Source organism: Carcharodon carcharias, assembly GCF_017639515.1.
Source record: "Carcharodon carcharias isolate sCarCar2 chromosome 39 unlocalized genomic scaffold, sCarCar2.pri SUPER_39_unloc_13, whole genome shotgun sequence".
Lineage (NCBI taxonomy): Eukaryota > Metazoa > Chordata > Chondrichthyes > Lamniformes > Lamnidae > Carcharodon > Carcharodon carcharias.
Window position 1 is genome coordinate 95,001 of NW_024470818.1, and position 15,000 is coordinate 110,000.

The 15,000-nt window shown below is 56.3% G+C and overlaps 1 protein-coding gene across 1 annotated transcript in view; it reads left to right on the forward strand.

Moving 5' to 3' along the window:
- The window catches only part of LOC121274936 (protein kinase C beta type-like), a gene marked incomplete at its 3' end in the record, with an annotated part of 252,888 nt that overhangs the window by 49,934 nt on the left and 187,954 nt on the right, over positions 1-15,000 (forward strand). Inside the window, exon 2 of the mRNA XM_041182309.1 lies at positions 4,185-4,216. Coding sequence (XP_041038243.1) covers positions 4,185-4,216 — 32 coding nt within the window. The remainder of the gene's footprint in view (positions 1-4,184; positions 4,217-15,000) is intronic.

Sequence of the window (15,000 nt, forward strand, 5' to 3'; positions counted from 1 at the left end):
GACAACAATTGGGAGCTGAGAAAGGGGGTGAACAGGGACCTACTGAAGACAGCTTCGTTCCAATAAAACATTTCACAAGTTTGCAAAGTGAAGGGAAAGTTTCAGAATATTTTTAAAAGGAGGGAGAGAAAGAGAGAGTGAAAGGACCAGATTTGTACCGTGACTTTCAGCATCTCCGACAGTGCGGCACTCCCTCAGTACTGACCCTCTGACAGTGCGGCACTCCCTCAGTACTGACCCTCTGACAGTGCGGCACTCCCTCAGTACTGACCCTCTGACAGTGCGGCACTCCCTCAGTACTGACCCTCTGACAGTGCGGCACTCCCTCAGTACTGACCCTCTGACAGTGCGGCACTCCCTCAGTACTGACCCTCTGACAGTGCAGCACTCTCTCAGTACTGACCCTCTGACAGTGCAGCACTCCCTCAGTACTGACCCTCTGACAGTGCGGCACTCCCTCAGCACTGACCCTCCGACAGTGCGGCACTCCCTCAGTACTGACCCTCTGACAGTGCGGCACTCCCTCAGTACTGACCCTCTGACAGTGCGGCACTCCCTCAGTACTGACCCTCCGACAGTGCGGCACTCCCTCAGTACTGACCCTCTGACAGTGCGGCACTCCCTCAGCACTGACCCTCCGACAGTGCGGCACTCCCTCAGTACTGACCCTCTGACAGTGCGGCACTCCCTCAGTACTGACCCTCTGACAGTGCGGCACTCCCTCAGTACTGACCCTCTGACAGTGCAGCACTCCCTCAGTACTGACCCTCTGACAGTGCGGCACTCCCTCAGTACTGACCCTCTGACAGTGCAGCACTCCCTCAGTACTGACCCTCTGACAGTGCAGCACTCCCTCAGTACTGACCCTCTGACAGTGCGGCACTCCCTCAGTACTGACCCCCTGACAGTGCGGCACTCCCTCAGTACTGACCCTCTGACAGTGCAGCACTCCCTCAGTACTGACCCTCTGACAGTGCAGCACTCCCTCAGTACTGACCCTCTGACAGTGCCGAACTCCCTCAGTACTGACCCTCCGACAGTGCTGCACTCCCTCAATACTGACCCTCTGACAGTGCAGCACTCCCTCAGTACTGACCCTCCGACAGTGCAGCACTCCCTCAGTACTGACCCTCCGACAGTGCAGCACTCCATCAGTACTGACCCTCTGACAGTGCAGCACTCCCTCAGTACTGACCCACTGACAGTGCAGCACTCCCTCAGTACTGACCCTCTGACAGTGCAGCACTCCCTCAGTACTGACCCTCCGACAGTGCAGCACTCCCTCAGTACTGACCCTCTGACAGTGCAGCACTCCCTCAGTACTGACCCTCTGACAGTGCAGCACTCCCTCAGTACTGACCCTCTGACAGTGCAGCACTCCCTCAGCGCTGTTCCTTTTAACCCTCGCCTCCTCCCTGGTCGATCAGAGGCCTGTCTGACTCAGCCTCGAATATATTCAACACCCCGACCCCCACTGCTCTCTGGGGGGTCGTGGGGGGAGGGAGAGAGAGTTCCACAGACTGACCACCCTCGGAGAGAAGAAATTCCTCCTCATCTCTGTCTTCAACTGGAGACCCCCTCATTCTGAAACTGTGTCTCCCTCCCCCCTCGTTTTAGATACCCCCACAAGGGGGGGTAAGCATCCCCTCAGCCTCCACCCTCCCCTCCCCTCAGGATCTGATCTGTGTCAATAAGATCACCTCTCGTTCTTCTAAACTCCAATGGGTTCAGGGCCCAACCTGCTCAACCTTTCCCCCATCAGACAAACCCCCTTCATCCCGGGAATCAGCCCAGTGAACCTTCTCCCAACGGCCTCCAATAGCGAGTCTGTCCCTCCTTAGGTCAGGAGACTGAAACTGTCCACCGCGCTCCAGGTGCGGACTCCCCAGTGCCCTGTCCACTTGGAGCGAGACTCCCCGGCTTTTATACCCCATCCCCCTCGCAATAAAGGCCATTTCCCTCGCGAATCACTTGCTGTATCTGCGTACTAACTTTCTCCGATTCATGTACCCGGACACCCATATCCCTCTGCACCGCAGAGCCCTGCAATCTCTCTCCATTTAAATTCTGCTTTTACTATTTCTCCTGCCAATTTGGGCAACCTCCTGTTTTCCCACGTTCTATCCCATCGGGTAACTTCTTGCCCACTCGCTGAACTTATCTATGTCTCTTTGCCGACCCTTTGTATCCTCCTCACAGCTTACTTTCCTGCCGATCTTTGTATCGCCAGCAAATTTGGCTACAATTCCCTCAGTCCCTTCATCCGTGTCACTAATATAGGTCGGGAATAGCTGAGGCTCTGTCTCCGATCCCTGCGGCACTCTACTTGTTTCTCTTTGCCAACCTGAAAAATCGCCCATTTATGCCTACTCTCCATTTCCTGTTCACTAACCAATCCTCTACCCAGGCTAATATCTCACTCCCGAACACCCACGAGCTCTCATCTAGTGTCGAAAACTTTTGTCTGGTGCCTTGTCGAATGCTGTTCGGGTACCCAAACGCACGACGTTTACGGGTTCCCCTTTATCCACATTGTTTCTTACATCCTCGAAGGAGTCTAATTGAAATTGTCAAATGCGGCTCCCCTTTCACAGAATCATGGAGACTCTGCCTGATTGTATTATGATGTTATAAATGTTCAGCGATTTAACGATGGGTCCCCCAGCATTCTCCCAATGATGGGCGTTAGACTAACTGGCCTATAGTTTCCTTGCTTTTTGACTCCTTCCTTTCTTGAATGGGGTGGGGCGGGGGGGTTAATATTTGTGGCCTTCCACAATCCACTGGGACCTTTCCCGGAAGCTAGGGAATTTAAGAAGATGACAACCGATGCGTCTGCTATTCCTCTTGAAAGACCCTAGGATACAGACATCAGGCCCAGGGGACTTGTGAGGCCTTTAGTCCCATTAGATTTCCTCATGCTTTTTCTCCAGCGATTGTGATAGTTTGAAGTTCCTGCCCCCATTTTTGCCTCTTGAATTCCTCCTATTGTTGGGACGCTTTTTAAGTCTTTAACTGGAAAGACAGAAACTAAATTCTTCTTCAAAGTCTGCCAGTTTCCCGTTAACAATTCCCATGTCTCACCCTCTTAGGGACCAAGTTTTACTTTAGCTACTCTCCTCCTTTTATTGAACTTGTCGGTGCCTTTACTGTCTGCTTTTATGTTTTTGGGTGGGTTTCCCTCGAAAAATTTTCCCAACGTTTTGGGCTAATCTTTGCAGCAATGGGCAGCTTTACTCTCAGTTTGATATCACCCCCCCCCAACCCCTTTAATTAGCCGCATATTGTTCATCCTTCTCGTGGAACCTTTCATTCTCAATGGAATATGCCGTCGTTGAGCGTTCTGAAATATCTCCTTAAGTATCTGTCACTGTTCCTCTGCCACCTCATCGAACCTATTTTCGAAGAGCCCACTTTTGCCGACGGTGTGTCTTGGAAGCCTCCCCGGTGACCTCTGTTTAGGTTTCAGTCACTAGTTTCAGGCCCACGTCGCTCACCCTCAAACGGAATGTGAGGTTTCGTCACGGTAGGGTCCAATCTTGCCCGGAGGAACCATTGACTGTGAGGTCATGAATTAGCCCTGACCCACAATGCGATAGCGAGCCGACAGTCACCTCCTGCACGGTGGTTCCCAGAACATAACACTCGAGGACTCTCTCCTTGCTACGCTCGATGGCCTTGTCCCTCAGCTGACCTTTGACAGGTTGCTTCGTTCAATTCACATGAAGATTAAATGAGGCCAAGAGTATCGCGATTCCTTACTTCCATATCCCTGTCCCTTCCTGATTAATACTCTATCCTACAGTTTTCCTAGTGCTTTTTCTCTAGTGATCGTGATAGTTTTAAGCTCCTGCCTCCTTTTTGCCTCTTGATTTCCTCCAATTATTGTGACGCTTCTCAAGTCATCGACTGTGAAGACAGAAACAAAATTCTTGTCCAAAGTCTGCCAGTTCCCAGTTACCCGTTAATAATTCCCATGTCTCACCCTCGTAGGTAACCAAGGTTTACTTTAGCTTCTCTCCTCCTTTTATTGAACTTGGGGATCCATTACACGACCCCCGGCGCTGAATTCTGTCCTTTCTTGGGGAAGGGGATTAAGGGTTATGCGAGCGAGGAGGGTGAGTGGAGTGGCAACTCACCAGCTAATGATGTCTCTCACATGTCTCTTCGATTCCTACCCACAGGGGCATTGGGAAGCAAGGATTTCAGTGTCAAGGTAAGTGTCTCATACCACTGCCGGTCAGAGATTCTAGCCTGCACACGGGGCTAAAAACCCCCATCAAACATGCACAGGAAATGCACAGCGCGGGATTACATACAGAGTAAAGCTCCCTCTACACTGTCCCCATCAAACACTCCCAGGACAGGTACAGCACGGGGTTAGATACAGAGTAAATCTCCCTCTACACCTTGCATATCAAACACTCCCAGGACAGGCACAGCACGGGGTTAGATACAGAGTAAACTCCCTCTACACTGTCCCCATCAAACACTCCCAGGACAGGTACAGCACGGGGTTAGATACAGAGTAAATCTCCCTCTACACTGTCCCCATCAAACACTCCCAGGACAGGGACAGCACGGGGTTAGATACAGAGAAAACATCCCTCTACACTGTCCCCATCAAAACCTCCCAGGAGAGGTACAGCACGGGGTTAGATACAGAATAAAGATCCCTCTACACTGTCCCCATCAAACACTCCCAGGACAGGTACAGCATGGGGTTAGATACAGAATAAAGATCCCTCTACACTGTCCCCATCAAACACTCCCAGGACAGGTACAGCACGGGGTTAGATACAGAGTAAAGCTACCACTACACTGTCCCCATCAATAAAGCTCACTCTACACTGACTGCTCAACTAAGCTAAGTAAAAATAAAAAAGAGGTGAAATATAAGCTGGTTTAAGGGGGACGGGGGCTGGGAGAGGTAGAGCTGGATAAAGAACAGTGATAGGTGGAGATAACCATAAGATGTCACAGACAAAAGGACAAAGAGGTGTTGAAGGTGGTGATATTATCTAAATGAATGTGCTTATTAAGGGAAGAAAGCAGGTCAAGCAAGGTAAAGATAGCCCTAGTTGGGCTGGGGGTGGGGTGAAGGTACAGATAGCCCTAGTGGGGGTGGGGTGAAGGTTCAGATAGCCCTCGTGGGGGTGGGGGTGAAGGTACAGATAGCCCTAGTGGGGGTGGGGGTGGGGTGAAGGTACAGAAGCCCGAGTGGGGGTGGGGGGAAGGTAAAGATAGCCCTAGTGGGGGGGGGGGGTGAAGGTAAAGATAGCCCTAGTGGGGGTGGGGTGGGGTGTAGGTACAGATAGCCCTAGTGGGGGTGGGGGGAAGGTACAGATAGCCCTAGTGGGGCTGGGGTGGGGTGAAGGTACAGATAGCCCTAGTGGGGGTGGGGTGAAGTTACAGATAGCCCTAGTGGGTGTGGAGTGGGGGGAAGGTACAGATAGCCCTAGTGGGGGTAGGGTGGGCTGAAGGTACAGATAGCTCTAGTGGGGGTGGGGTGGGGAGAAGGTACAGATAGCCCTAGTGGGGGTGGGGGTGGGGTGAAGGTACAGATAGCCCTAGTGGGGGTGGGTTGGAAGGAAGGTACCTCTACACTGTCCCCATCAAACACTCCCAGGACAGGTACAGCACGGGGTTAGATACAGAGTAAAGCTCCCTCTACACTGTCCCCATCAAACACTCCCAGGACAGGTACAGCACAGGGTTAGAAACAGAGTAAATATCCCTCTACACCGTGCATGTCAAACACTCCCAGGACAGGTACAGCACGGGGTTAGATACAGAGTAAATCTCCCTCTACACTGTCTCCATCAAACACTCCCAGGACAGGTACAGCACGGGGTTAGATACAGAGTAAATCTCCCTCTACACTGTCTCCATCAAACACTCCCAGGACAGGTACAGCATGGGGTTAGATACAGAGTAAATCTCCCTCTACACTGTCCCCATCAAACACTCCCAGGACAGGTACAGCACGGGGTTAGATACAGAGTAAATCACCCTCTACACTGTCCCCATCAAACACTCCCAGGACAGGTACAGCACGGGGTTAGATACAGAGTAAATCTCCCTCTACACCGACCACATCAAACACTCCCAGGACAGGTACAGCACGGGATTAGATACAGAGTAAATCTCCCTCTACACCGTCCCCATCAAACACTCCCAGGACAGGTACAGCACGGGGTTAGATACAGAGTAAATCTCCCTCTACACCGTCCCCATCAATAAAGCTCACTCTACACTGACTCCTCAACTAAGCTAAGTAAAAATAAAAAAGAGGTGAAATATAAGCTGGTTTAAGGGGGACGGGGGCTGGGAGAGGTAGAGCTGGATAGAGAACAGTGATAGGTGGAGATAACCATAAGATGTCACAGACAAAAGGACAAAGAGGTGTTGAAGGTGGTGATATTATCTAAATGTATGTGCTTATTAAGGGAAGAAAGCAGGTCAAGCAAGGTACAGATAGCCCTAGTTGGGCTGGGGGTGGGGTGAAGGTACAGATAGCCCTAGTGGGGGTGGGGTGAAGGTACAGATAGACCGAGTGGGGGTGGGGTGTGGGTGAAGGTACAGATAGTCCTAGTGGGGGTGAGATGAAGGTACAGATAGCCCTATTGGGGGTGGGGTGAAGGTACAGATAGCCCTAGTGGGGGTGGGGGTGAAGGTACACATAGCCCTAGTGGTGGTGGGGTGAAGGTACAGATAGACCGTGTTGGGGTGGGGTGTGGGTGAAGGTACAGATAGCCCTAGTGGGGGTGGGGTGGGGTGAAGGTACAGATAGACCTACTGTGGGTGGGGTGAAGGTACAGATAGCCCTAGTGGGGGTGGGGTGAAGGTACAGATAGCCCTAGTGGGGGTGGGGTGAAGGTACAGACAGCCCTAGTGGGGGTGGGGGTGAAGGTACAGATAACCCTAGTGGGGGTGGGGGTGGGGTGAAGGTACCGATAGCCCTAGTGGGGGTGGGGGTGGGGTGAAGGTACCGATAGCCCTAGTGGGGGTGGGGGTGGGGTGAAGGTACAGATAGCCCTAGTGGGGGTGGGGGGAAGGTACAGATAGCCCTAGTGGGGGTGGGGTGGGGTGAAGGTACAGATAGCCCTAGTGTGGTTGGCGTGAAGGTACAGATAGCCCTAGTGGGGGTGGGCTGGGACGAAGGTACAGATAGCCCTAGTGGGGGTGGGGTGAAGGTACAGATACCCCTAGTGGGGGTGGGGTGGGGTGAAGGTACAGATAGCCCTAGTGGGGGTGGGGTGGGGTGAAGGTACAGATAGCCCTAGTGGGGGTGGGGTGAAGGTACAGATAACCCTAGTGGGGGTGGGTGTGGGGGGTAGGTACAGATAGCCCAACTGGGGGTGGGGGGAAGGTACAGATAACCCTAGTGGGGGTGGGGTGGGGTGAAGGTACCGATAGCCCTAGTGGTGGTGGGGTGAAGGTACAGATAGCCCTAGTGGGGGTGGGGTGAAGGTACAGATAGCCCTAGTGGGGGTGGGGTGGGGTGAAGGTACAGATAGCCCTAGTGGGTGTGGGGGTGGGGTGAAGGTACAGATAGCCCTAGTGGGGGTGGGGTGGGGTGAAGGTACAGATAGCCCTAGTGGGGGTGGGGTGGGGGGAAGGTACAGATAGCCCTAGTGGGGGTGGGGTGAAGGTACAGATAGCACTAGTGGGGGTGGGGTGGGGTGAAGGTACAGATAGCCTAGTGGGGGTGGGTGTTGGGGGTAGGTACAGATAGCCCTAGTGGGGGTGGGGTGAAGGTACAGATAGCCCTAGTGGGGTGGGGCGAAGGTACAGATTGCCCTAGTGGGGGTGGGGTGTGGGTGAAGGTACAGATAGCCCTAGTGGGGGTGGGGTGAAGGTACAGAGAGCCCTAGTGGGGGTGGGGGGAAGGTACAGATAGCCCTAGTGGGGGTGGGGTGAAGATACAGATAGTCCTAGTGGGGGTGGGGGTGGGGTGAAGGTACAGATAGCCCGGGTGGGGGTGCGGGGAAGGTACAGAGAGCCCTAGTGGGGGTGGAGGTGGGGTGAAGGTACAGATATCCCTAGTGGGGGTCGGGGGAAAGGTACAGATAGCACTTGTAGGGGTGGGGTGGGGGGAAGGTACAGATAGACGTGGTGGGGTTGGGTTGGGGTGAAGGTACAGATAGCCCTAGTGGGGTGGGGGGTGAAGGTAGAGATAGCCCTAGTGGGTGTGGGGTGGGGCGAAGGTTCAGATAGCCCTAGTCGGGGTGGGGTGTGGGGACGGTACAGATAGCCCTAGTGGGATGGGGGGGTGAAGGTACAGATAGCCCTAGTGGGGGTGGGGGGAAGGTACAGATAGCCCTAGTGGGGGTGGGGGGAAGGTACAGATAGCCCTAGTGCGGGTGTGGTGAAGGTTCAGATAGCCCTAGTCGGGGTGGGGTGTGGGGACGGTACAAATTGCCCTAGTGCGGTTGGGGTGAAAGTACAGATTGCCCTAGTGGAGGTGGGGGTGAAGGTACAGATAGCCCTAGTGGGGGTCGGGGGGAAGGTACAGATAGCCCTAGTGGGGGTCGGGGGGAAGGTACAGATAGCCCTAGTGGGGGTGGGGGTGGGGTGAAGGTACAGATAGCCCTAGTGGGGGTGGGGGTGTGGTTTAGGTACAGATAGCCCTAGTGGGGGTGGGGTAGAAGGTACAGATAACCCTAGTGCGGGTGGGGTGAAGGTTCAGATAGCCCTAGTGGGGGTGGGATGGGGGGAAGGTACAGATAGCCCTAGTGCGGTTGGGGGGAAGGTACAGAAAGCCCTAGTGGGGGTGGGGTGGGGGGAAGGTACAGATAGCCCTCGCGGGGGTGGGGTGAAAGTACAGATAGCCCTAGTGGGGGTGGGGTGAAGGTACAGATAGCCCTATGGGGGGTGGGGTGGGGTGAAGGTACAGATAGCCCTAGTGGGTGTGGGGTGGGGTGAAGGTACAGATAGCCCTAGTGGGGTGGGGGGGTGAAGGTACAGATAGCCCTGGTGGGTGTGGAGACGGTATAGATAGCCCTAGTGGGGTGGGGGGTGAAGGTACAAAGAGCCCTAGTGGGGTTGGGGTCTGGTGAAGCTACAGATAGCCCTATTGGGGGTGAGGTGGGGTGAAGGTACAGATAGCCCTAGTGGGAGTCGGGTGAAGGTACAGATAGCCGTAGTGGGGGTTCAGGTGAAGGTACAGATAGCCCTAGTGGGGGTGGGGTGGTTGGAAGGTACAGATAGCCCTAGTGGGGGTGGTGTGGTGTGAAGGTACAGACAGCCATAGTGGGGGTGGGGTGAAGGTACAGATAGCCCTAGTGGGGGTGGTGGGAAGGTACAGATAGCCCTTGTGGGGGTGTGGGTTGGGTGAGGTACAGATAGCCCTAGTGGGGGTGGGGTGAAGGTACAGATAGCCCTAGTGGGGTTAGTATGGGGTGAAGGTAAAGATAGCCCTAGTGGGGGTGGTGTGGAGTGAAGGTACAGATAGCCCTATTGGGGGTGGGGTGGGATGAAGGTACAGATAGCCCTAGAGGGGATGGGGTGGAGTGAAGGTACAGATATCCCTAGTGGGGGTGGGCTGAAGGTACAGATATCCCTAGTGGGGGTGGGCTGAAGATACAGATAGCCCTAGTGGGGGTGGGTGTGGGGTGAAGGTACAGATAGCCCTAGTGGGGGTGGTGTGGAGTGAAGGTACAGATAGCCCTATTGGGGGTGGGGTGGGATGAAGGTACAGATAGCCCTAGTGGGGATGGGGTGGAGTGAAGGTACAGATATCTCTAGTGGGGGTGGGCTGAAGGTACAGATAGCCCTAGTGGGGGTGGGCTGAAGGTACAGATAGCCCTAGTGTGGGTGGGCTGAAGGTACAGATAGCCGGGGTGGGGTGAAGGTACCGATGGCCCTAGTGGGGGTGGGGGTGGGGTGAAGGTACAGATAACCCTAGTGGGGGTGGGGGGAAGGTACAGATAGCCCTAGTGGGGGTGGGGTGAAGGTACAGATAGCCCTAGTGGGTGTGGGGTGGGGGGAAGTTACAGATAGCCCTAGTGGGGGTGGGGTGAAGGTACAGAGAGCCCTAGTGGGGGTGGGGTGAAGGTACAGATAGCCCTAGTGGGGGTGGGGGTGAATGTGCAGATAGCCCTAGTGGGGGTCGGGGGGAAGGTACAGATAGACGTGGTGGGGTTGGGTTGGGGTGAAGGTACAGATAGCCCTAGTGGGGTGGGGGGTGAAGGTAGAGATAGCCCTAGTGGGGTGGGGGGTGAAGGTAGAGATAGCCCTAGTGGGTGTGGGGTGGGGCGAAGGTTCAGATAGCCCTAGTCGGGGTGGGGTGTGGGGACAGTACAGATAGCCCTAGTGGGATGGGGGGTGAATGTACAGATAGCCCTAGTGGGGATGGGGTGGGGGTAAGGTACAGATAGCCCTAGTGCGGTTGGGGGGATGGTACAGATAGCCCTAGTGCGGTTGGGGGGAAGGTACAGTTAGCCCTAGTGGGGGTGGGGGTGAAGGTACAGATAGCCCTAGTGGGGGTCGGGGGGAAGGTACAGATAGCCCTAGTGGGGGTGGGGTGAAGGTACAGATAGCCCTAGTGGGGGTGTGGGTATGGTACAGATAGCCCTAGTGGGGGTGGGGGGAAGGTACAGATAGCCCTAGTGGAGGTGGGTGTAATGGGAAGGTAACGATAGCCCTAGTGAGGGTGTGGGTGGGGTGAAGGTACAGATAGCCCGAGTGGGGGTGGGGTGGAGTGAAGGTACAGATAGCCCTAGTGGGTGTGGTGTGAAGGTACAAATAGCCCTAGTGGGGGTGGGGGGAAGTTACAGATAGCCCTAGTGGGGTGGGGGTGAAGGTACAGATAGCCCTAGTCGGGGTGGGGTGAAGGTACAGATAGCCCTAGTGGGGGTGGGGTGGGGGGAAGGTACAGATAGCCCTCGCGGGGGTGGGGTGAAAGTACAGATAGCCCTAGTGGGGGTGAGGTGAAGGTACAGATAGCCCTAGTGGGGGTGGGGTGAAGGTGCCGACAGCCCTAGTGGGTGTGGGGTGGGGTGAAGGTACAGATAGCCCTAGTGGGGGTGGGGGGAAGGTACAGATAGCCCTAGTGGGGTGGGGGGGTGAAGGTACAGATAGCCCTAGTGGGGTGGGGGGCTGAAGGTACAGATAGCCCTGGTGGGTGTGGAGACGGTACAGATAGCCCTAGTGGGGTGGGGGGTGAAGGTACAGATAGACATTGTCGGGGTGCGGTGGGGTGAAAGTACAGATAGCCCTAGTGGGGGTGGGGTGGGGTGAAGGTACAGATAGCCCTAGTGGGGGTGGGGTGAAGGTGCAGATAGCCCTAGTGGGGGTGGGGGGAAGGTGCAGATATCCCTAGTGGGGGTGGGGTTGGGGGAAGGTACAGATAGCCCTAGTGGGGGTGGGGGTGAAGGTACAGATAGCCCTAGTGGGGGTCGGGGGGAAGGTACAGATAGCCCTAGTGGGGGTGGGGTGAAGGTACAGATAGCCCTAGTGGGGGTGTGGGTATGGTACAGATAGCCCTAGTGGGGGTGGGGGGAAGGTACAGATAGCCCTAGTGGAGGTGGGTGTAATGGGAAGGTAACGATAGCCCTAGTGAGGGTGTGGGTGGGGTGAAGGTACAGATAGCCCGAGTGGGGGTGGGGTGGAGTGAAGGTACAGATAGCCCTAGTGGGTGTGGGGTGAAGGTACAGATAGCCCTAGTGGGGGTGGGGGGAAGTTACAGATAGCCCTAGTGGGGTGGGGGTGAAGGTACAGATAGCCCTAGTCGGGGTGGGGTGAAGGTACAGATAGCCCTAGTGGGGGTGGGGTGGGGGGAAGGTACAGATAGCCCTCGCGGGGGTGGGGTGAAAGTACAGATAGCCCTAGTGGGGGTGAGGTGAAGGTACAGATAGCCCTAGTGGGGGTGGGGTGAAGGTGCCGACAGCCCTAGTGGGTGTGGGGTGGGGTGAAGGTACAGATAGCCCTAGTGGGGGTGGGGGGAAGGTACAGATAGCCCCATTGGGGGTGGGGTGGGGTGGGGGGAAGGTACAGATAGCCCTAGTGGGTGTGGGGTGGTGTGAACGTACAGATAGCCCTAGTGGGGGTGGGGTGGGGGGAAGGTACAGATAGCCCTAGTGGAGTGGGGTGGGGGGAAGGTACAGATAGCCCTAGTGGGGTGGGGGGGTGAAGGTACAGATAGCCCTAGTGGGGTGGGGGGCTGAAGGTACAGATAGCCCTGGTGGGTGTGGAGACGGTACAGATAGCCCTAGTGGGGTGGGGGGTGAAGGTACAGATAGACATTGTCGGGGTGCGGTGGGGTGAAAGTACAGATAGCCCTAGTGGGGGTGGGGTGGGGTGAAGGTACAGATAGCCCTAGTGGGGGTGGGGTGAAGGTGCAGATAGCCCTAGTGGGGGTGGGGGGAAGGTGCAGATATCCCTAGTGGGGGTGGGGTTGGGGGAAGGTACAGATAGCCCTAGTGGGGGTGGGGTGGGTTGAAGATACAGATAGCCCTAGTGGGGGTGGGGGTAGGTGAAGGTACAGATAGCCCTAGTGCGGGTGGGGGGAAGGTACAGATAGCCCTAGTGGGGTGGGGTGAAGGTACAGATAGCCCTAGTGGGGGTGGGGTGGGATGAAGGTACAGATAGCCCTAGTGGGGGTGGGGTGAAGGTACAGATAGCCCTAGTGGGGGTGGGGGGAAGATACAGAGAGCCCTAGTGGGGGTGGGGGTGGGGTGAAGGTACAGATAGCCCTAGTGCAGGTGGGGGGAAGGTACAGGTAGCCCTCGCGGGGGTGGGGTGAAGGTACAGATAGCCCTAGTGGGGCTGGGGTGAAGGTACAGATAGGCCTCTTGGGGTTGGGGGAGGGGTGAAGGTACAGATAGCCCTAGTGGGGGTGGGGTGAAAGTACAGATAGCCCTAGTGGGGGTGGGGTGAAGGTACAGATAGCCCTAGTGGGGGTGGTGTGAATGTACAGATAGCCCTAGTGGTTGTGGGGACGGTACAGATAGCCCTAGTGGGGTGGGGGGTGAAGGTACAGATAGCCCTAGTGGGTGTGGGGACGGTACAGATAGCCCTAGTCGGTGTGGGGGGAAGGTACAGATAGCCCTAGTGGGGTGGGGTGGGGTGAAGGTACCGATAGCCCAAGTGGGAGTGGGGTGGGGTGAGGTACAGATATCCCTAGTGGGGGTTGGGTGAAGGTACAGATAGCCCTATTGGGGGTGGGGTGGGGGGAAGGTACAGATAGCCCTAGTGGGGGTGGGGTGAAGGTGCAGATAGCCCTATTGGGGGTGGGGTGGGGGAAGGTACAGATAGCCCTAGTGGGGGTGGGGTGAAGGTGCAGATAGCCCTAGTGGGGGTGGGGGGAAGGTACAGATGGCCCTAGTGCGGGTGGGGTGGTGTGAACGTACAGATAGCCCTAGTGGGGGTGGTGTGAAGGGACAGATAGCCCTAGTGGGGGTGGGGTGGGGTGGGGTGAAGGTACAGATAGCCCTAGTGGGGTGGGGGGGGTGAAGGTACAGATAGCCCTGGTGGGGTGGGGGGTGAAGGTACAGATAGACCTTGTCGGGGTGCGGTGGGGTGAAGGTACAGATAGCCCTAGTGGGGGTGGGTTGCGGTGAAGGTACAGATATCCCTAGTGGGGGTTGGGGGAAGGTACAGATAGCTCTAGTGCGGGTGGGGTGAGGTGAAGGTACAGATAGCCCTAGTGGGGGTGGGGTGGGGTGAAGGTTCAGATAGCCCTAGTGGGGGTGGGGTGGGGTGAAGGTACATATAGCCCTAGTGTGGGTTGGGGGGAAGGTACAGATAGCCCTAGTGGGGGTGGGGTGAAGGTACAGATAGCCCTAGTGGGGGTGGGGTGAAGGTGCAGATAGCCCTAGTGGGGGTGGGGTGAAGGTGCAGATAGCCCTAGTGGGGGTGGGGGGAAGGTGCAGATAGCCCTAGTGGGGGTGGGGGGAAGGTACAGATAACCCTATTGGGGGTGGGGTGGGGTGAAGGTACAGATAGCCCTAGTGGGGGTGGGGTGGTGTGAAGGTACAGAGAGCCCTAGTGGGGGTGGGGTGGTGTGAAGGTACAGATAGCCCAAGTGGGGGTGGGGTGAAGGTACAGATAGCCCAAGTGGGGGTGGGGTGAAGGTACAGATAGCCCTAGTGGGGGTGGGGATGGGGTGAAGGTGCAGATAGCCCTAGTGGGGGTGGGGTGAAGGTACAGATAGCCCTAGTGGGGGTGGGGTGGGGTGAAGGTACAGATAGCCCTAGTGGGGGTGGGGGTGGGTGAAGGTACAGATAGCCCTAGTGGGGGTGGGGTGGGGTGAAGGTACAGATAGCCCTAGTGGGGGTGGGTGTGGGGTGAAGGTACAGATAGCCCTAGTGGGGGTGGGGTGAAGGTACAGATAGCCCTAGTGGGGGTGGGGTGAAGGTACAGGTAGCCCTAGTGGGGGTGGGGGGAAGATACAGAGAGCCCTAGTGGGTGTGGGGGTGGGGTGAAGGTACAGATAGCCCTAGTGCAGGTGGGGGAAAGTACAGGTAGCCCTCGCGGGGGTGGGGTGAAGGTACAGATAGCCCTAGTGGGGTTGGGGTGGGGTGGGGTTAAGTTACAAATAGCCCTAGTGGGGTTGGGGTTAAGGTACAGATAGGCCTTTTGGGGTTGGGGGAGGGGTGAAGGTACAGATAGCCCTAGTGGGTGTGGGGTGAAGGTACAGATAGCCCTAGTGGGGGTGGGGTGAAGGTACAGATAGCCCTAGTGGGGGTGGGGTGAAAGTACAGTTAGCCCTAGTGGGGGTGGGGTGAAGGTACAGATAGCCCTAGTGGGTGTGGGGACGGTACAGATAGCCCTAGTGGGGGTGGGGTGAAAGTACAGTTAGCCCTAGTGGGGTGGGGGGTGAAGGTACAGATAGCCCTAGTGGGGTGGGGTGTGGTGAAGGTACAGATAGCCCTATTGGGGGTGGGGTGGGGTGAAGGTACCGATATCCCTAGAGGGGGTGGGGGTGCGGTGAAGGTACAGATAGCCCTAGTGGAGGTGGGGGTGCGGTGAAGGTACAGATAGCCCTAGTTGGGG